Raw genomic sequence first — 21,640 nt, forward strand, 5'->3', positions numbered from 1 at the left:
TGTGAGAGAGGGGCTATGGAGAGATGAGGGGCACTGTTGGAGGGTGGTAGTGAGGGAATCCGCGGAGAAGGTCATGGGGGTGCCAAAAAGATTGCAGTAGCAGGTGCCACTAGCGCTAAAGCTGGCTCTGCTTACCAAAACCCTAATGTTAAAGCCCTGCCTAAAACCAATCACTCTTTAATATGTAGATCCCAATCGAGTTTATACTATATTTATAAAATCATTAACACAAAGGACCTCAGACACGATCTAATTTATGAAAACATTAACACAAATTCCGTTAGAAACGACCTATCACACCCCGTGGTGCATCCCCTTAACATTCAGGCCAGGAGTACCACTTTTAAGCGTCGTCCACCCCGTTATTACACTAGCATCCTACACGAAATACGCTTTTTGCTTGCTTACCATGTTTCCTTGTTCTTGTCTACCTAAGTAATGCATGTGCAGTCACTCACAGGATTCTTAATAATATATTGGCCATGACAGTTCTCTATATTCCTTGCCCTAATAACCCAACAAAGGCGCTCAATCCAACTCAAATCGTCACATTTCCCTCTATTATAAATATTATTTTTTATAGTGTGCCAAATGATTATGGTCTTGATCCAAAAAGCGACTATTTTCTGTTTCTCCAAGAGCAGCAACCATTTATTACTGTAACGGGGATGATGTTTCTCCACAGGAATCCTGTTCTGGAGTTGAAGTAGCACCATGGCACAAATCTACTTTGATGACTCTAATACTTCTCACATATTGTCCCCTTGCGTGTATGTTACCAATTAATAACTTCACTGCTCCTCCGTACTTTCCATCAGTAGGGCAAGGCTCCTCTCTTTGTGCAAAGAGCCACAACTTTAAGCAGGTAGAACAAGCTAACCACACAGTGTTTCCAGAGTGAAATCAGTGACCGTAAGAACTGTAAGACTGGCTGACTGCATATTCAGTATAGATATTATTCCAGAAGGTACCAGCTATGCTGCACGGAACCAAGTGAGGAACTGGGCTCAGATTGGACAATATTTGGTGTAGTAGTGATGGTGCTCCGAAAGAATGTGCAGGTGATACGAGTAGAGTGAGAAGGGGAAGAGGGAAGTGATGAACATTTTAAGATAGTATGTCTGGGCTTTATCTTAGACAGCCTTTTACTGTGTGTTCACACTTGTCAGTGCCATAAGACTAAGACCTTGCTCTGATGGAAGCCCAGCTGGGGAGGCTGAGTGAAAACCATGGGCACAAGAGCCCATGGGCCTGATTTAGAGTTTGGTGGATGGGGTTACTCCATCTCAAACATGATAGTTATCCCGTCCGCAGCATTATGATCCCATTATATCCTATCAGAATCGTAATACGGTGGACGTGATATCCATCACATTTGTGATGGAGTAACGCATCTGCCAAACTCCAAATCAGGTCCAATGTCTGGGGACCCTGCTGGGTAGGAGTGCCAGCTGGGCTGGAGGCGGCCACAATTAGCCACAATTAGCATTCATCAGAATTAGAGAACCAGCATGGCTATAAATCCTTTGAAATATTCTGAATATCAACTATTTGTCTCTGTTTGTCTGCAACGATCTTCCAGGGAGTAAGGAAACTCTGCCTGCCTGCACTTCTTCCTGCATTATTGAAACACTTGACAAGATGGCTCTTTTGAATTTAAAAGCAAAAGCAATACACTGCAAACTTGGCCCTTGGTTTATCCTGAATTTAACCACCCTCACATTTCAGAAGAAAGATGCAGCACATGAATAGCAAACTATGAGTCTCTTCATTAAGGAGCAGTACAAATCACACATCAGAAGATAAACATTAGTTCACTGGCCAGAAACTGTGTAAATCCTGAGCACATTCAATCAGCTACAAACAAGTAAACAATACATCAGACCTTTTACATACCCTGCAACCCTCAGCCCAGTCGATTTTGCTGCTGTTATTCCTCTACCATTATTTTTTTTGTAAATTATTATTTTTATCATCAGTAGGCCAAATTCACAAAAAACCATAAGAGTACTGGTGGAGATTCACATCTCTGACTCAAAAAACTTTTATATTTTTTTTCAGTTCGCAAAAATTCCCAGTAATACACCTAACTGTGATAGGTGCAGGTCTCCAGGAGTATTACTAGATATTTCATGTGACATATGGTGTGGACTTCTGTTAGTCCAATACAGAAATCCAACTAGCATAGTTTTCAACAAGGGGGAATGGAACCTGATGTGCTGTGCAAATGCACATTTCTTTCTTTGCAGGCAAACAATTTTCCTTGTGGAGAATAACATTCCTTTAACAAATACTAAAGTGACCTATTCCCATTTCATCCTGGAAAAGGAGTTGCTCTTCCCTTGGCTGGAGAAACCTTCTAAATATTTCCAGGGTGGGAAAGTATCTGCAATAGCTATTGTGATTGCCCACATGCGTACATGTTTGAGGACGTTCACAGACTCACAAGGCAAACCATGCCTTGTACTGCTGACTTCCCATCATACACATGCCATTTATAATTGAGGATTTCGCTACACTCATGGAGCAGACATTCACCATAATAAATGAGTTTATTAGCCAATAGTCATTCTGTGAATCCCTGACAGGCATAAAATTAAGTTTGTGTGGAAAATATCTTTGCTTCTATGGCCCATTCCCTTTAAGGTCAGACAGCAGATGTCTTAGTCAGTTTTGCACCTGAACTCACACTTTCCAGTTCATTGTTCCTGTGATTTCCTTGTGAACTGCCTTCTTCACTTTTTTTTGTGATTTTCACTTTAAAAAAAAGTTGTTTCTTCTGTAGTGAAGATGACACTGCTTTCTCAAGCTATACATTGTTCACTGCAGCAGACCCCACTGTCTTTCGGCCATTACTACTTCTTCCAGATAACTCCATTGTAATGGAGAATGTGGTCATGACAGGGTCAAACTGGCTTATAGGACAATCAGGCAGTGCCCAACGGCCTGGTCCGACAAGTCAGGGTAAGCCTGCATTGCATGCGCTCGTGCATGCGTATTGCAGCGAGACGCTTTAGGTATTAGAAAAGGGCTCGGAGCCCTGTCGACGTCACGTCAGTGTATTTTATTGGTTCGTGGGCTTGCCTATTAAAATCTGCTTGCTTTCATTAGTCGAAGGCATGCATACGTCATGCCTTTTCCAGTGGCTAGCCCTCCTCGAGCGCATCGACCAAGTACAGAAAACATGCGAGGCTCACTGTTTTCTGTCCGGCTCGTGGACTACTTTTTCTCTATTTTACTAGCACGATTTCACTTGGCAGAAGTCGAGCGCTTTACACAGTTAATTGCACTTTTTCGGGTTACGTTAATAAATGCACTTTTGCCGATAGGTTAGGAGTTCACAACGCTATCAGCTCTAACATGAGCAAACGTGAGACCCGTTGCATTGCAAATGCTTGTATCACGTAATTTAATGTTGCACCAAAATATCGATCGGGTGACACACATTATGGACCACAAAAATGTACTTTACGTATTTCAACCACGCTCTCTCTCTCTCTCTCGGCGTCAGACTTAAAGCTTCGCTTGAAACAGCCAAATTGTCAAACGTGAAATACACTAGAGCTTTCGGCAGAAATGGCAACGAAATAGAGGCACCCTGCTGTAGTACAAGGCAGTGGCGCTGTGTGGAGGGGTTTCATTCACCACTAACTTACAGTCAAAATTGTTTAAAAGAAAAAGCAACCCTTTCTTATTAGAAATACCAAAAAAAGTCTATCTTCCACTTAAAAGTAAAGTGGTATAACTAATATTATTTATTTTTATTACGTAATCCTATTTAAAAATAAATACTGGATGTACTTATTAAAAGAAAGAGCTTTTATATTTCAGTTTGGTATCATGTGTGTGTTTAACTGACCGGCTATAATGTTATATACATGTTTATGTTCATCAGCCATTCTAACACAGCGCCTACCATTATCAACAACTCATCTTGCACAGGCACGTCCATAAATAGTGAAGTTTGTCATCTTACGGACGCCGTCTGTGAGTTTCGTTCATTGGTGGAGCGGAGGTGTAGGCTTGACTATGGCGACAAAGGTGAGTGTGGTTGATAGTTATGTTACAGCTCAGCAGTTCAATTGGATAGGCAAAGCGGTGTTCTGCGATGGATATGTGATCCAGTCCAATGTGGGAAGGCTCTTCTAAATATCATCAAAAATGTGCTGTGCCGGGATTCACACAGATGAAAGATGGTCCGCTCGAAAGATCAGATTTAAATACAACCAGTACCAAGGTTAATACAGAGAACGGGGACTGTCTAAAATTACATGCATAGCTTCGAAGTGGCATCACTAGCGTGAGGCTCTAGACAGTGATGACGTTAGAGCCAACATTTTGCATTGGCAGCAACGTACTATGAAAGGTACCATAAATAAAAAAGTAACTATTTAAAGTCATAACTGACTGAAGTTGTCCTGTAAAATCTGAGCAGGCAAGGTTTGACAAAGTCAATTCGACAGACGTACACACTGCTTTGGTGGTTGGCGAGTTATGTGCATAGTTAGTGAGCATATACAAGACTGAGTCAATTGTTGGGAGAAAGAATGAGTTTATAGATAGACGAATCTGTGAGTGTGTATGGATGTCTGCTTGTATGAATAAGCGACTGTTAAGCCAAGGTCAGTTTCAGTCAGTAATGGGTATCATCATGCCATTGATGCCCATGTTGTGCCGAAAATTAATACCATTATGGCAGTGGCAGGTGTACGCTATCATCCCACTGACGCCCACATGCTACGACAGACTACAAGTATAATCAAAGGCAGCATTATGATAAAAAGTGGATGGCATCACGCCACTGGCAACAGGTGAAACTCACGTAAGTTAGTCCAAGCTGTAACGCTGTCACAGAATACATGAACTGATATCTTCTAACAGTACATGGAATAATGGCACAGACTGAATGTTAGTCGCCCCATACTTGAATCCGTTCCCCACACATAATGTGCCTCGGCGATCTTAGGGAGTATGTAACTTAATACCCACAGGCAGTACTGCTGACAGCAGTATGCATCACTGGCCCCAGACAGTAATGAACATCAATAGGGCTAGGCAGTAATGCCGTTCGTGCTTGAGGGCAGAATGTGAATTAATCGCTCTAAACAGTAATAACATTATTGTCCCCTGTAATGTGGCCCAAGTGCCCCAAACAGTAATGTGCACCAATGGCTCAGTAGACCTCAACAGTAATATCCACCGTTAGCACCATGGAATAATATTCATCAGTGGCTCAGGTATGAGGATGTATAATTGGTCAATGAGGCAGGTCTGAATGCCCCAGACATTTTTGCTAATGGCACCCGAACATTGCATCCATAAGCAGGTAATCAATATAAATGTCCCTTGGCAATAATATATGTCAGTTTCTGAAGATAGTAGCCTACGGAAGTGGTCACTGACAGGTCCTGAACCAGTGCACAGGCAGAAACTCGCATCAATGCTCCTAGTCCCTGATATAGAGCAATGGGTCTGTGCCTTATACATATATCAGTGGTCAGAGGCAATGCATGCATTACTGGCATTGGTCCCAAGCAGTGCACGCATTACTAGTACAATCATCAGTAGTCCCTGGCTGTGCATACATCAACAGTGCCAGGCAGTATATACATTAAGGGTCACAAGCAGTGACACTGATCTTAGTCATGGGCAGTCTTAGTTACTAAGGGAGTGTAATGTCGTGCTGTGCTTTGTGGTGCACGCACATTAATAATCGATGCAAAACTTTTCGGGCTTTTGACGGTCGGCTTGTCATTCGTGTGACTCGTTGTCCCAAGAGACCGCGCCCAATGTCAACGCCCCTTTTATTATCCTAACTCACGAGACCCAAGGGTCACTTATACAATAGAAACCGGGCAGGGGTGTGTGTCTGAGAGCCCCTTCATTTTCCCACATTAATGGTAGTGCCCGCACTTGTTGCGTCACAAGCGCAACACTACAGGGAGTTCAAAGTGTCAAAGCTGCTCATTTCTAGAAACGTAACAGCGTCTTGAGACCCTCAAGGGTGAGTAGCCGCGCGTAACAAATACTGATTGATTGATTGAACATGAAGTAAAGGGTTTGATGCAAACATGAGAGTCTGCAGCATCCACTTCGAATCCAGTAGCTACAAAACTCCCAAGGTTGAAAGACCAAAACAATACACCTCCAGTTAGTGTTTGTGTATCCAGGTTTTGGGGATTTCTTCAGGAGACGGAAAGTCAACAGATCCCTTCTCAACCCGTTGCATTCAAAATGATGTCTGTTTGAAGCTGCAACTGAAGAATTTACTCCAGTATTTTTAACCTGCTCAAATCTGAATCCTTTCACTTCCTTTGGGGATGAAGGGAAGCATTTAGCTCCATACACTAAACTAGTCAAAGTTTTTCTGTCTGTAATGTGTTTAGGCCGAGTGCGCAAGCGCTCTGACCTGTTGCAATCTATCTGTGGGCTTATATCCACACCCACCGCACACCCATCACTCGTTCATGGGATTGCCTTTTAAACATCCTTTGTTATCATTGGTGAATGCTTTATGTTTGAACCTCCTGGGGGAGGTTTTGTTACTGCCTTGGACATCGACCCTGTTACATGGATAATTGCACTTTTGCCCATACGTTTGACTGAGAGCGAACTTCTTCCTTTTGTGTCTTTCCTTTGCACTCATGCTCATGGCGGCCATGGCACTTTTAATCGGCTCACATATGTCAACTGTTTTACTTTTTATTTTCAGTTTAAGTGGCAAGAAAAGTCCAGTTAGGAATTTACAACATTAACAGCTCTAACTCGAGCAAAAGCGAGACCCATTGCATTGCAAAATGCTTATTTGTGAGCCTGTTTTATGGTCTGCTTGGCCGGTGTTTTTTTGTGATGTCCCTGATTTTAAAACAAAATGCCTGCAGGAAGCTCAACCACATGCACTCTTACATATTTTACAAAGCACTTATAACAGCATGTCTTTCTTTACAAGACCAAAACTGCTCCAATTTGGAAACATAGACCACTTTTTTAGATATCTAATTTGCTAAAGGGGGGCACTTTTATGTTGGTGACCAGTCTGATTCCGGGTCTTGACTTGGTTCCGTCACTTAATAGAACCTTCAAAGCATCGGAATGGGCAGTAGGTCAGGTTCCGCAAACATGGGAGCAGTGAATACTGTTTCGCTCCCTATGCATGCACAAACAGGAATAAATGTTAATGGGCCGAACCCGCATATGTGGTTTTGCTAAAAATAAACATCATAACGTGTCATTTATATTGTAACTTTTAATATTCAATAAAGGAAAACAGAAATGAAAATGAGAGATACCACTGTAGTCAGTAATTGAAGTTTTTGATTTTTTTTCTCCATGGTTAACGGAGGACTTACCTTAGTGCTTGTCGCCTTGTTAAGCATTTGAAAGGCGAGCATTATTTTCAGAAAGTTACATAATGCATGTACTTGTAGCACTTATAGTAATTACACACAGTTCTGCAAAAAGTAGAACTCTCAGCGTGCTTTTAACATCATGATTACCTCATACAGCAATGCCTCGTCTATGTTGTACGGTGTGGTGAATATATAGATCAATAAGTTATTACACACTATTTGAGGCAAACGTTTAAAAATTCTTCACAAATATGCCAGCACTGATCTGCCGCATCAAAAATGTATTAAAAAAGGAGACTGCAAAATAACTAGCACCCTTACCTTGGTATATTGCTCGCGCTCCAGTTCTTGACTAGACCCAAAACCCGATGCCTGCTTAAAACGATGCACTTTCATTTTCATCTGTCGTGTTCGCTCCTCCACTACTAAGTTTGCTGAAAAAATGTACAATGAAATACTATTAACAGGGAGGTCATCGAGAGCTGTCCGGTCGTTATTTCTAAAAACATTTTCCTTAGTTTAAAACCCCATTTGATCAATTGTGAAGAGAAGTAATGTATTTAATGTTTTTGACTTATTTAGTTTATTGCTTGTTATGTACCAAGCATACGCAAACTCGAAGGCTATATGAAATGGAATCCATTAGTGTATGTTACAGTAAATGGTTTAGTTTGATTAACCAAAAATACGCTCTTTTGTGCCCAGCTACTTAGGGGAAACTTGAACATCTCCACGAATAATAGTGTACTCAGTACTCCGAAGACATTTAACACAAAATCTCTATATAAATTCAACTGTAGCTGTTTCTGCCAGGGGTGGACGAGGACCGGAAATGCACATAACGTCTGAGGCCCACTGGAAGAGATGCGGCTGAGTTGTTTGTATATCGCTTGCCCATACGGTAGTATGCTTTCCTCCACCAAATGTCCATCACTTTCCTGAGCATTTATCTTCAACACGCTTTCTCAAGCAATAAGAAAAGAGGAACAGGAACCGGTTAATGTAGGAATCAGATTGAGGTGCATTATCAAATCTGTGTTAGAAAGCCTTAAAGTTCATTGCTATTCAAGTTTTTAATCTGTTTTCCATTAAACGCAAACTATAGATGCTGCAGAAACTGACAGCATGAAGTGTAAGCAAGTGCATACAACCCAGTAGGGTGAGTAGGGAAGGTACCAACAAGCATCTGGCCTATGACCACTTCCACTTGAAACACCACTGAGGTACAACCCTAAATTCGGTCCATAACAGTCACATTCACCCCTGACTGCAGTCTTTAGGACTTTTTTGACGCTCATTCAGAACAAGACTGCTGTGTGACTGATACAATTTTAATCAGTCCAAGATGGCGTCCATTTAAACATTTCGTTTTTAGACATTCAGTCGATTTTCTATGTTGTTACTACAGTTAAAACAGGTATGTTTTTACCATATGGTTGTATGTGAACAAGGTGCTTGTCGACCAAACCTAGTCATGTCATAGTACTGGCTTAAATTGGATTACCACTGGAAATCTCGTTCTGAGTGGCTAATTTGTTTCTACTTTGGCGTTTATTAGACTGTTTTCCAGTGTGCTCCGCAAGCGAGGCCCTCCCCCTCCTCTAAGAGTCGGGGGTTTCTATATGAACTATCTTGTATTCTCATACATGTGTACATATGACTTCAGTTTAAACATTCACAAACACACATTTCAAAGTACAATATTTTCATGAACATTTACATGAGATAATATTAACAAATTGTTTCTGAGTTCAACATCTTTCAAAATTGTGGTCGTGCATAAACTAAGTGATAAGCCAATTAAAACAGTATGTCCCTCAGAAGAAACATATATTATGAAATTATTGTATCCTGCAGTTTCAAATATTTAGACTTTACAAACCATGAACAAGCAACACAACTTGGCTCTGGTGGCACAGTGAGAACAGGACCCAGAGTGTTCGGGTTCAGGGAGGACCTGACCTTGCAGTTCAGGATGGACTGTTCCTTCTGGATCAGGGTTAAGACTGATTTGCATATGGCTGAATCCAAACAGATCTGGCATGGCAGGCAAAAAAACAAAGCAATGGATACCCCAAGTGATTGCCATTGGTTAGACCTATTGCAAGCATTCCTCCCATCTTCTTTTGTGTGTCTGATATTATACCTAATTTGAATGGGTATGCCGAGACATGCTTACAGTTGTCATTGTGTCACTGGAACCTACCTACACCCCACAAAAAAGTCCCAATCAGGGCAAAACTAATCTTGGGTTCCTTGTGTTCTGGTTTAGGAAAAACCTGGATTTGCAGTTTGCCCTGGACTTTTCCTATTGGGGCAGTGCCAAAATTGATTTGCATATGACTGGGTCCAAAGTGAGGTGGTGTGGTGGGCAAAAGAATTATGGGATAGAATTATACCCGAGCGATTGCCAGTGGTTACTTACTGCAAGCATTCCTCCTATCAGCTTTAGTGTACTTTATATTTGTCCTAAACTTTCCGTGATCTAGGAGATAAGAGTAGAGCAAATGTGACTAAACCATAGTAAATGTCATGATGATTTCTCATCCATAAGGGCACCTGGAAGCACAGTTCTATGTTTTGTAAGTTCAGGGAATAGCTAAATACTAGCCCACAATAAAATGTATTGTAGGTGAATATTTCCTACGATTTTGTTGTGACCAATATCAAAGTAAAGATGGGCTTGTAGGATACTACTTAGGAGCTTTAGCAACCAATGAAAGAAGTTCTCAGTATAAATCGTAAAGAAACACGCATGTTCTAGAACCCAGCCCTAATACTGCAGCACTGTAAGCTTTAACATGACAAACCTTTTGATAAGCAAAGAAAGCTGACCAAACCTTGCTGAAAATATCTTGAGGGCACTTAGTCAATATGTCAGTTCTTCTGCACATTTAACAACCTGCATGTGCCATTTCAGATGATCACTCAAACACACTCTCAAGCAAACCCTCTCCAAAGAGGAGGCACCCCCAACAGAGTATTGGATTTATATGGTTAATGATGGCTCAGGCTGTATTTTTTGTCTAGCCTTTATTAATGGCTTTGGCCCTCTCTTTGCATAACAGAGCAAATCTCACCATATCGTTTAAACTGACTTACAGCGATCTTGGACCACGAGCACAGTCCTGCAGAAGTTTTGTCATAAGTAAAAAGGAAAGTAGTCAATAAAGAACTCACCCGAGTTTGTGCTTCAGCAGGCCCTAATGGCAAATATTTTTCCAGATCACTAATATGCAAGCAAACATACCATGGGTCAGGATGCAACCCTGAAACATATGATTAAGCTAAGGGAATTCCCCTTTAGTTCTCTGTTTAGACGCCATATAACTTGCATAATTATTAGAATAAAGTGTGATTATGGCGTCAATTAATATGGGTGGAATTCTTCAGCAAGCACTGACCACAATTTCGTTCTCAGTACATTGCTGAAGGTGCATGATAAATACAAGAACATTCTTTTATACTTACCTGTACAGGTATAAGTTCTCTGTACTAACAAGACATGTCCACTAAGACCAATGAATGCACATAGTATGATCAGTGAACCTATCTCGCCAAAAGATCAACAGGAAGATTTGCAGGAGAGGGTGTGGATTGCATTTTGTAAAGTTTAGGAGGTGATAAAGAATATAAAACGTCTTCCTTTTAGGAGCACAAAATGTTGCTGTGCTCAACCATGGACAGTAACATTGTGTAAAGTGGCTGTATAAATGTGGTTTATGACTGTGGAAGATACTATAAAGCTGAGGGGCTGTTTCTGTCTGCGCTATATTACATGAAAGAGAGTGAAAATGTTCATCTGAACACATGTAGGTTTGAGCAGATTCACTGTGGTCAACTGCTTGATCGTCCACCTGTGGTGGACTCCATAACCTTTCTTACGAGATTTTTATAAACAATGTAGGTCGTTATTTTAGTGCAAATAATGTATCACTGAGGAAAACAACAATACATACTTTTTGTGTAAATATGTGTAAATATGTTTCTTTAAATTGATGTAAATATAAATGTAGTTGTCTTACAAACATATTCCCCAAAAGGGTTTCCCTCTGAAACACTCAACATTTTTGGATATGTCTTGTCTGGACAGTTGCAGTGTTATTTGCCTGGTTGAACGGTTGCCAGTGAAAATATATGCTGATTCTGCATGTCTCACTTCCAAAAGGCCTGGCGTTTTAAGATGTCTAAAGCAGTGGTTTTGTTGACTAAAACGTGGTATGTGCTACCTAGGGCTACAAAATCAATGCGGGTTCTGTCCTTCCATTGCAGTAGGCCTTATATCCCAGTATCTCACAGCATGATAATTATCAAAGAATACCAGGGCACATTAGTATAGTCCACAATGTCCATGTAAGTAATAAGGTGTACACCAAAGTCCAGTACGCATTTTCATAGTTGATTGGGTTTATTCTTCTCAAGACACAGTACATTCCAAAAGGCAGAAAACACGTGTTTCGTCATCTACACTTTCATAAGGCTGCAAAGATCAAATATGCAAAAAAAGGATACAGTAGGAACGTAAAGAAGGTAACAGGGAATTCTGTTGTGTATTTGCAAGGGTTAGGTGAAAAAAGAAAACCCTACAAGTGATCGTGCTTTCTAGTGGGATGGAAAGCATCCCTAATGGACAATGGATAGGAAACACTTAAGTGCAGGATGGAAACCCAATATGGTACGCATGCAGAGCACATGCCTGGTGTTATTAGATCGTTGAGCCAGGGTACCTGTGCGTGTGATAAAATGTGTGTAAAAGTGGAGTTAGTGTCAACAGTCCACCACAATGCCATGTGTACAAATACTGGACAGTGGAGAATACATGAGAAAAGGGACATACCATAGATTGTTGACGATAATGTCCATATGTGTTGGGAAGTAAATATTCCCCCCAAAGCAGAAAGAGTGACAGCCGGAAAATCTTTGAGGAACTGTTTTCTCAATACCGGAGACATTTCATGGTGAATTTCATAGATTGAACGGCTATAGTTCCTTAGTGGCATCGGTCACAAGCAGTGATCCTTCCTGTAGGAGGCTGGCCTGGCTTATAGTGGGTACCTTGTGGTACTTACACCCTGTGCCAGGTCCAGTTATCCCTTATTAGTAGAATAGAGGTGTTTCTAGCAGCTTAGGCTGATAGAAGGTAGCTATGGCAAAGCAGCTTAGGCTGAACTAGGAGACATGCAAAGCTCCTACTGTACCACTTATATCATATAGCACAATATCATAAGAAAACACAATACTCAGAGTAACTAAAAATAAAGGTACTTTATTTTTATGACAATATGCCACAAGTATCTCACTGAGTACCCTCAGTTAGATGGTAAGTAATATACACAAGTTATATGTACACAAACCCAAAACAGGTAAGTAATAGTAAGAAAAGTAATGCAAACAGTGTAGAATTACAAGAGGATGCAATAGGTGAACATAGGTCTAGGGGCAACACAAACCATATACTCCAAAAGAGGAATGCGAATCACAAATGGACCCCAGACCTATGGGAGCTTGTAGAGGGTCGCTGGGACTGTAGGAAAACAGTCAGGGTGTCCAAGATACCCCACCCCAAGACCCTGAAAAGTAGGAGTACATTTTCCCTACTACCCCAAAAGGACACAATAGTCATGATAGGGGGATTCTGCAAGAACCACAAACACCAGCAAAGCACTGAAGACGGATTCCTGGACCTGAGGACCTGCAAGGCAAGGGGACCAAGTCCAAGAGTCGCGATAGTGTCCAGGGGGGGCAGGGGCCCAGGAAACCCTGGATGAAGGTGCAAAGGGGCTGCCTCTGGGAGGAAGAAGCCGAAGATTCTGCAACAACGAAAAGGGCTGGGGAACTTCTCCTTTGGATGGAAGATGTCCCACTGCATGCTGGATATTGCAGAAGTGTTTCCACGCAGAAATACTGCAAACAAGCCTTGCTAGCTGCAAGGGTCGTGGTAGAGGTTTTTGGGTGCTGCTGAGGACCAGGAATGACCAGGATGTCGCCCCTTGGAGGAGGGGACAGAGAGGGTGCTCAGCAACTCAGAGAGCCCCCACAGAAGTAGGCAGCACCTGCAGAAGTACCAGAGCAGGCACTTGGAAGACCTGAGGACAGCGGTCAACTCAGAGTCACAAAGGAGAGTCCCACGATGTCGGAGTCCAACTCAGAGGGTTGAGCACTGCAGGACGGAGTGCTGGGGACCCAGGCTAGGCTGTGCACAAAGGAATCCTTGGAGAAGTGCACAGAAGCCGGAGCAGCTGCAAATCACGCAGTACACAGGTTTGCAGTCTAGCGTGGGGAGACAAGGACTTACCTCCACCAAACTTGGACTGAAGGATCACTGGACTGTGGGGGTCACTTGGATCTAGCTCCTGTGTTCCAGGGACCACGCTTGTCACGATGAGAGGGGACCCAGAGGACTGGTGATGCAGAAGTTTGGTGCCTGCGTTAGCAGGGGGAAGACTCTTTCAACCCAAGGCAGATTTCTTCGGGATTTCCAGTGCAGGGTGAAGGCAGACAGCCCTCAGAGCATGCACCACCAGGAAGCAGTCAAGAAAGCCGGCAGGATTAGGCACTACAATGTTGCTGGTAGTCGTCTTGCTACTTTGTTGCGGTTTTGCAGGCGTCCTGGAACAGTCAGCGGTCGATCCTTGGCAGAAGTCGAAGAGGAACTCTGGTGAGCTCTTGCATTCGTTATCTGAAGAATACCCCAGAGGAGAGACCCTAAATAGCCAGAAAAGGAGGTTTGGCTACCAAGAAAGGAGGATTGGCTACCAAGAGAGGTAAGAGCCTATCAGAGGGGGTCTCTAACGTCATCTGCTGGCACTGGCCACTCAGAGCAGTCCAGTATGCCCCCAACACCTCTGAATCCAAGATGGCAGAGGTCTGGGACACACTGGAGGAGCTCTGGGCACCTCCCCTGGGAGGTACTGGTCAGGGGAGTGGTCTCTCCCCTTTCCTTTATCCAGTTTCGCGCCAGAGCAGGGCTGGGGGATCCCTAAACCGGTGTAGACTGGCTTATGCAGAGATGGGCACCATCTGTGCCCATCAAATCATTTCCAGAGGCTTGGGGAGGCTACTCCTCCCCAGCCCTTCACACCTATTTCCAAAGGAAGAGGGTGTAACACCCTCTCTCAGAGGAAATCCTTTGTTCTGCCTTCCTGGGCCGGGGCTGCCCAGACCCCAGGAGGGCAGAATCCTGTCTGAGGGGTTGGCAGCAGCAGCAGCTGCTTTGGAAACCCCGGAAAGGCAGTTTGGCAGTACCTGGGTTCTGTGCTAGAGACCAGGGGTTCATGGAATTGTCACCCCAATACCAGAATGGTATTGGGGTGACAATTCCATGATCGTAGACATTTTACATGGCCATGTTGGGAGTTACCATTGTGTAGCTATACATAGATAGTGACCTATGTATAGTGCACACGTGTAATGGTGTCCCTGCACTCACAAAGTCCGGGGAAATTGCCCTGAACGATGTGGGGGCACCTTGGCTAGTGCCAGGGTGCCCACACACTAAGTAACTTGGCACCCAACCTTCACCAAGTGAGGGTTAGACATATAGGTGACTTATACGTTACTTATGTGCAGTGAAAAATGGCTGTGAAATAACGTGGACGTTAGTTCACTCAGGCTGCAGTGGCAGGCCTGTGTAAGAATTGCCTGAGCTCCCTATGGGTGGCAAAAGAAATGCTGCAGCCCATAGGGATCTCCTGGAACCCCAATACCCTGGGTACCTAAGTACCATGTACAAGGGAATTATATGGGTGTACCAGTGTGCCAATGAGAATTGGTAACTTTAGTCACTAGCCTTCAGTGACAAATTTAGAAAGCAGAGAGAGCAAAAACACTGAGGTTCTGGTTAGCAGGGCCTCAGTGATACAGTTAGGCACCACACAGGGAACACATACAGGGCACATACTATGAGCACTGGGGTCCTGCCTAGCAGGATCCCAGTGACACAAGGGCTAAACCAAACATACGTACAGTGAAAATAGGGGTAACATGCCAGGCAAGATGGTACTTTCCTACACTTCCCTCACAAAAATATGCAATTTTCCTACTTGGGAACAACGCTTATACGGCAACATATGCCCCACATTGGAAACATACCACATCTCGAAAATAAACTTATAACCTTTTAAATTTGTATTTTTACATAATGGAGGGTGACTAATATGAGATTTTTTATTTGACCATGGCCTCTCAAGCCTTATACACCCATACGATCTGGCGTTTTTTCGTCCACGTCACTTACTTAACTTACAATTTATGTCCCTCTAAGTATGGAGAACACGACACTCTTAATTATCCATTTCTTCACTTTACCACCACTTGAATGTAGTCATGCTCCTAATTTTTTCGAAAAACTTTTTGATATATTCCTTTGGTCACTTCACTTTTCAATTATTATGTCATCTTAGGCTTATCATGGCCATCTTCTGCAGAATCTTTGTTGGGCCTGGCCCTTTCACAGGGTCATTCCCCACTTTTTTTGCCTTTTTCTCATTATTTTTCTGACCCTTGTTGGCGGACGTTTTGACTCTGGGCACTCTACCACTGCTAATCAGTGCTAAAGTGCATGTGCTCTCCCTTGTAAACTTGGTATTATTTGGAGCAGGCACACGAGGTAGCAACAGTAAAGGAGGCCCAAGGGAGGATGGTTTTTAGGGAGACCCTGAAGAGACACATGACAGTAATGAGGACTCTAAGAATAAGGGTCCCGAGTCCACAGCACAGAGGGGGAAAGTGACCCCAGAGAGTTAGTGTAAGGAAATACCTCCTTGGCATGGTAACCCCCTGACTTTTTGCCTTTCCTGATGCTATGTTTTGAATTGAAAGTGTGCTGAGGCCTGCTAACCAGGCCCCAGCACCAGTGTTCTTTCCCTAACCTGTACTTTTGTATCCACAATTGGCACACCCAGGCATCCAGATAAGTCCCTTGTAAATGGTACCTCTGGTACCAAGGGCCCTGATGCCAAGGAAGGTCTCTAAGGCATGTCTTATGCCACCCTGGAGACCCCTCACTCAGCACAGACACCCTGCTTGCCGGCTTGTGTGTGCTGGTGAGAACAAAATGAGTAAGTCGACATGGCACTCTCCTCAGGGTGCCATGCCAGCCTCTCACTGCCTATGCAAGTATAGATAAGTCACCCCTCTAGCAGGCCTTACAGCCCTAAGGCAGGGTGCACTATACCATAGGTGAGGGCACCAGTGCATGAGCACTGTGCCCCTACAGTGTCTAAGCCAAACCTTAGACATTGTAAGTGCAGGGTAGCCATAAGAGTATATGGTCTGGGAGTCTGTTTTACACGAACTCCACAGCACCATAATGGCTACACTGAAAACTGAGAAGTTTGGTATCAAACGTCTCAGCACAATAAATGCACACTGATGCCAATGTACATTTTATTGTAAAATACACCCCAGAGGGCACCTTAGAGGTGCCCCCTGAAACCTTAACCGACTATCTGTGTAGGCTGACTGGTTCCAGCAGCCTGCCACAACCGAGACATGTTGCTGGCCCCATGGGGAGAGTGCCTTTGTCACTCTGAGGCCAGTAACAAAGCCTGCACTGGGTGGAGATGCTAACACCTCCCCCAGGCAGGAGCAGTAACATCTGGCGGTGAGCCTCAAAGGCTCACCCCTTTGTTCCAGCACCGCAGGACACTCCAGCTAGTGGAGTTGCCCGCCCCCTCCGGCCACGGCCCCCACTTTTGGCGGCAAGGCCGGAGAAAATAATGAGAAAAACAAGGAGGAGTCACTGACCAGTCAGGACAGCCCCTAAGGTGTCCTGAGCTGAAGTGACTCTAACTTTTAGAAATCCTCCGTCTTGCAGATGGAGGATTCCCCCAATAGGATTAGGGATGTGACCCCCTCCCCTTGGGAGGAGGCACAAAGAGGGTGTACTCACCCTCAGGGCTAGTAGCCATTGGCTACTAACCCCCCAGACCTAAACACGCCCTTAAATTTAGTATTTAATGGGTTCCCTGAACCTAAGAATTTAGATTCCTGAACCTACAAGAAGAAGAGGACTGCTGAGCCAAGAACCAACTGCTTTGGCCCCAGACTTACCGGCCTGTCTCCTGCCTTCCAAAGAAACCTGCTCCAGCAACGCTTTCCAAGGGACCAGCGACCTCTGAATCCTCTGAGGACTGCCCTGCTTCAAGAAAGACAAGAAACTCCCGAGGACAGCGGCACTGCTCCAAAAAAACTGCAACTTTGTTACAGAGGAGCAGATTTAAAGACCCCTGCAAATCCCCGCAAGAAGCGTGAGACTTGCAACACTGCACCCGGCGACCCCGACTCGACTGGCGGAGAACCAACACCTCAGGGAGGACCCTCCGGCGACTCCAAGACCGTGAGTAACCAAAGTTGTCCCCCCTGAGCCCCCACAGCGACGCCTGCAGAGGGAATCCCGAGGCTCCCCCTGACCGCGACTGCCTGAACCTAAAGTCCCGACGGCTGGAAAAGACCCTGCACCCGCAGCCCCCAGCACCGGAAGGAACGGAACTTCTGTGCAAGAGTGACCCCCAGGAGGCCCTCTCCCTTGCCCAGGTGGTGGCTACCCCGAGGAGCCCCCCCCTTGCCTGCCTGCACCGCTGAAGAGACCCCTTGGTCTCCCATTGACTCCCATTGGAAACCCAACGCCAGTTTACACACTGCACCCGGCCGCCCCCGCGCTGCTGAGGGTGTACTTTCTGTGTGGACTTGTGTCCCCCCTGGTGCCCTACAAAACCCCCCTGGTCTGCCCTCGGAAGACGCGGGTACTTACCTGCTGGCAGACTGGAACCGGGGCACCCCCTTCTCTCCATTGAAGCATATGTGTTTTGGGCACCTCTTTGACCTCTGCACCTGACCGGCCCTGAGCTGCTGGTGTGGTAACTTTGGGGTTGCTCTGAACCCCCAACGGTGGGCTACCTTGGACCCAAAACAGAACCCTGTAGGTAATTTACTTACCTGCTAAAAATAACAATACTTTACCTCCCCCAGGAACTGTGAAAATTGCACTGTGTCCACTTTTAAAACAGCTATTTGTGTTTTATGTGAAAAGTATATATGCTACTGTAATTATTCAAAGTTCCTAAAGTACTTACCTGCAATACCTTTCAAATGAGATATTACATGTAGAATTTGAACCTGTGGTTCTTAAATCTTAAAATAAACTAAGAAAATATATTTTTCTATAACAAAACCTATTGGCTGGATTTGTCTCTGAGTGTGTGTTCCTCATTTATTGCCTATGTGTATGTACAACAAATGCTTAACACTACTCCTTTGATAAGCCTACTGCTCGACCACACTACCACAAAATAGAGCATTAGTATTATCTCTTTTTGCCACTATCTTACCTCTAAGGGGAACCCTTGGACTCTGTGCATGCTATTCCTTACTTTGAAATAGCACATACAGAGCCAACTTCCTACATTGGTGGATCAGCGGTGGGGTACAAGACTTTGCATTTGCTGGACTACTCAGCCAATACCTGATCACACGACAAATTCCAAAAATTGTCATTAGAAATTGATTTTTGCAATTTGAAATTTTTCTAAATTCTTTAAAGTCCTGCTAGGGCCTTGTGTTAGTCCCTGTTAGCATTGCTTTTAGAGTTTAAAAGTTTGGTAAACGTTTGAATTAGAACCTAGAACTAGTTTTAGATTCTTAAAAAGTATTCCAACTTTTAGAAGCATAATGTCTAGTACAGATATGAATGTGGTGGAACTCGACACCACACCTTACCTCCATCTTAAGATGAGGGAGCTAAGGTCACTCTGTAAAATAAAGAAAATAGTAATGGGCCCCAGACCTTCCAAACTACAGCTCCAGGAGCTGTTGGCAGAGTTTGAAAAGGCCAACCCCTCAGAGGATGGTAACACAGAGGATGATGATAGTGACTTGGAGGGTGATTCCCCCCTACCAGTCCTATCTAGGGAGGGCAGGGCCTCTCAAGCCCTGACTCCAAGCATAATAGTCAGAGATGCTGGCTCCCTCACAGGAGGGACCAACCTCTCTGAAATCACTGAGGATAACTCCAGTGAAGAGGACATCCAGTTAGCCAGGATGGCCAAAAGATTGGCTTTGGAAAGACAGATCCTAGCCATAGAAAGGGAAAGACTAGAGATGGGCCTAGGACCCATCAATGGTGGCAGCAACATAAATAGGGTCAGAGATTCTCCTGACATGTTGAAAATCCCTAAAGGGATTGTAACTAAATATGAAGATGGTGATGACATCACCAAATGGTTCACAGCTTTTGAGAGGGCTTGTGTAACCAGAAAAGTGAACAAATCTCACTGGGGTGCTCTCCTTTGGGAAATGTTCACAGGAAAGTGTAGGGATAGACTCCTCACACTCTCTGGAAAAGATGCAGAATCTTATGACCTCATGAAGGGTACCCTGATTGAGGGCTTTGGATTCTCCACTGACGAGTATAGGATTAGATTCAGGGGGGCTCAAAAATCCTCGAGCCAGACCTGGGTTGACTTTGTAGACTACTCAGTAAAAACACTAGATGGTTGGATTCAAGGCAGTGGTGTAAGTAATTATGATGGGCTGTACAATTTATTTGTCAAAGAACACCTATTAAGTAATTGTTTCAATGATAAACTGCATCAGCATCTGGTAGACCTAGGACCAATTTCTCCCCAAGAATTGGGAAAGAAGGCGGACCATTGGGTCAAGACTAGGGTGTCCTAAACTTCCACAGGGGGTGACCAAAAGAAAGGGGTCACAAAACCTCCCCAGGGGAAGGGTGGTGAGACAGCCAAAAACAAAAATAGTAAAGAGTCTTCTACAGGCCCCCAAAAACCTGCACAGGAAGGTGGGCCCAGAGCCTCTTCACAAAACAATTCTAGGTACAAGGGTAAAAACTTTGATCCCAAAAAGGCCTGGTGTCGTAGCTGTAATCAGCCTGGACACCAAACTGGAGACAAGGCCTGTCCCAAGAAAAATACCACTTCTAACTCCACTCCAGCTAACACTGGAATGGCTAGTCTCCAAGTAGGATCAACAGTGTGCCCAGAGCAAATCAGGTGTCACACTGAAGCTACATTAGTCTCTGAGGGTGGGGTGGATTTAGCCACACTGGCTGCCTGGCCCCCTAACATGCAAAAATACAGGCAGCAGCTCTTAATTAATGGGACAAGTGTAGACGGCCTGAGGGATACAGGTGCCAGTGTCACTATGGGGACAGAGAAACTGGTTTCCCCTGGCCAATACCTGACTGGAAAAACCTATCCAGTCACCAATGCTGACAATCAAACTAAAGTACATCCCATGGCAATGGTAACTTTAGAGTGGGGAGGGGTCAATGGCCTGAAACAGGTGGTGGTCTCCTCAAATATCCCAGTAGACTGTTTGCTTGGAAATTACCTGGAGTCCTCAGCATGGGCTGAGGTAGAACTGAAAACCCATGCAGCCATGCTGGGTATCCCTGAACTGGTGTGTGTCAAGACAAGGGCACAGTGCAAGGCACAGGGTGAAAAAGTAGAGCTGGAGTCTGGAAAAAGGGCCCAGCCTACCAAGAGGAAAGGAAAGTCAGCTGGGAAACCAGCTGCAACACAACAAGAAAAAGAGAACCTCTCTTCTCAGGAAGAAGTTCTGCCCTCTGAGGGAACTGAGCCTATGGAGTTGGAACCTTATCAGGTTGAGCTCTTAGGCCCAGGGGGACCCTCAAGGGAAGAGTTGTGTAAGGGACAAGAAACCTGTCCCTCTCTTGAAGGCCTTAGACAGCAAGCTGCTGAAGAGTCCAAAGGCAAGAAAAATGGAACACATAGGGTCTATTGGGAAGATGGACTCCTGTACACTGAGGAAAGAGATCCCAAACCTGGTGCCACTAGGAGAGTGGTAGTGCCTCAGGCCTTCAGAGAGTTTATTCTGACCTTAGCCCATGATATTCCCCTTGCTGGGTATTTGGGACAAACCAAGACGTGGGAGAGGTTAGTCAACCACTTCTACTGGCCCAACATGTCCCAGAAGGTTAAGGAGTTTTGCATCTCCTGTACCACCTGTCAAGCCAGTGGTTAGACAGGTGGACATCCAAAGGCCCCCCTCATTCCACTTCCAGTGGTGGGGGTCCCCTTTGAAAGAGTGGGTGTGGACATAGTGGGTCCACTTGAACCTCCCACAGCCTCAGGAAATATGTGCATCCTAGTAGTAGTGGATCATGCTACTAGGTATCCTGAAGCTATTCCCCTTAGGTCGACTACTGCCCCTGCAGTAGCCAAGGCCCTCATTGGTATCTTTACCAGAGTGGGCTTCCCTAAGGAGGTGGTGTCTGACAGAGGTACCAACTTCATGTCAGCATACCTAAA

At 44.5% G+C, this 21,640-nt stretch overlaps 1 protein-coding gene across 7 annotated transcripts in view; it reads right to left on the bottom strand.

Moving 5' to 3' along the window:
* RIMS1 (regulating synaptic membrane exocytosis 1) overlaps positions 1 to 21,640 on the bottom strand; it is a 2,255,956-nt gene that overhangs the window by 465,969 nt on the left and 1,768,347 nt on the right. For all 7 annotated transcript variants that reach the window (XM_069235695.1, XM_069235694.1, XM_069235701.1 and 4 more), the window contains one exon: positions 7,671 to 7,783. In XM_069235695.1, coding sequence (XP_069091796.1) covers positions 7,671 to 7,783 — 113 coding nt within the window. The remainder of the gene's footprint in view (positions 1 to 7,670; positions 7,784 to 21,640) is intronic.

This window comes from Pleurodeles waltl, chromosome 5 (genome assembly GCF_031143425.1).
Source record: "Pleurodeles waltl isolate 20211129_DDA chromosome 5, aPleWal1.hap1.20221129, whole genome shotgun sequence".
Taxonomy (NCBI): Eukaryota; Metazoa; Chordata; class Amphibia; order Caudata; family Salamandridae; genus Pleurodeles; species Pleurodeles waltl.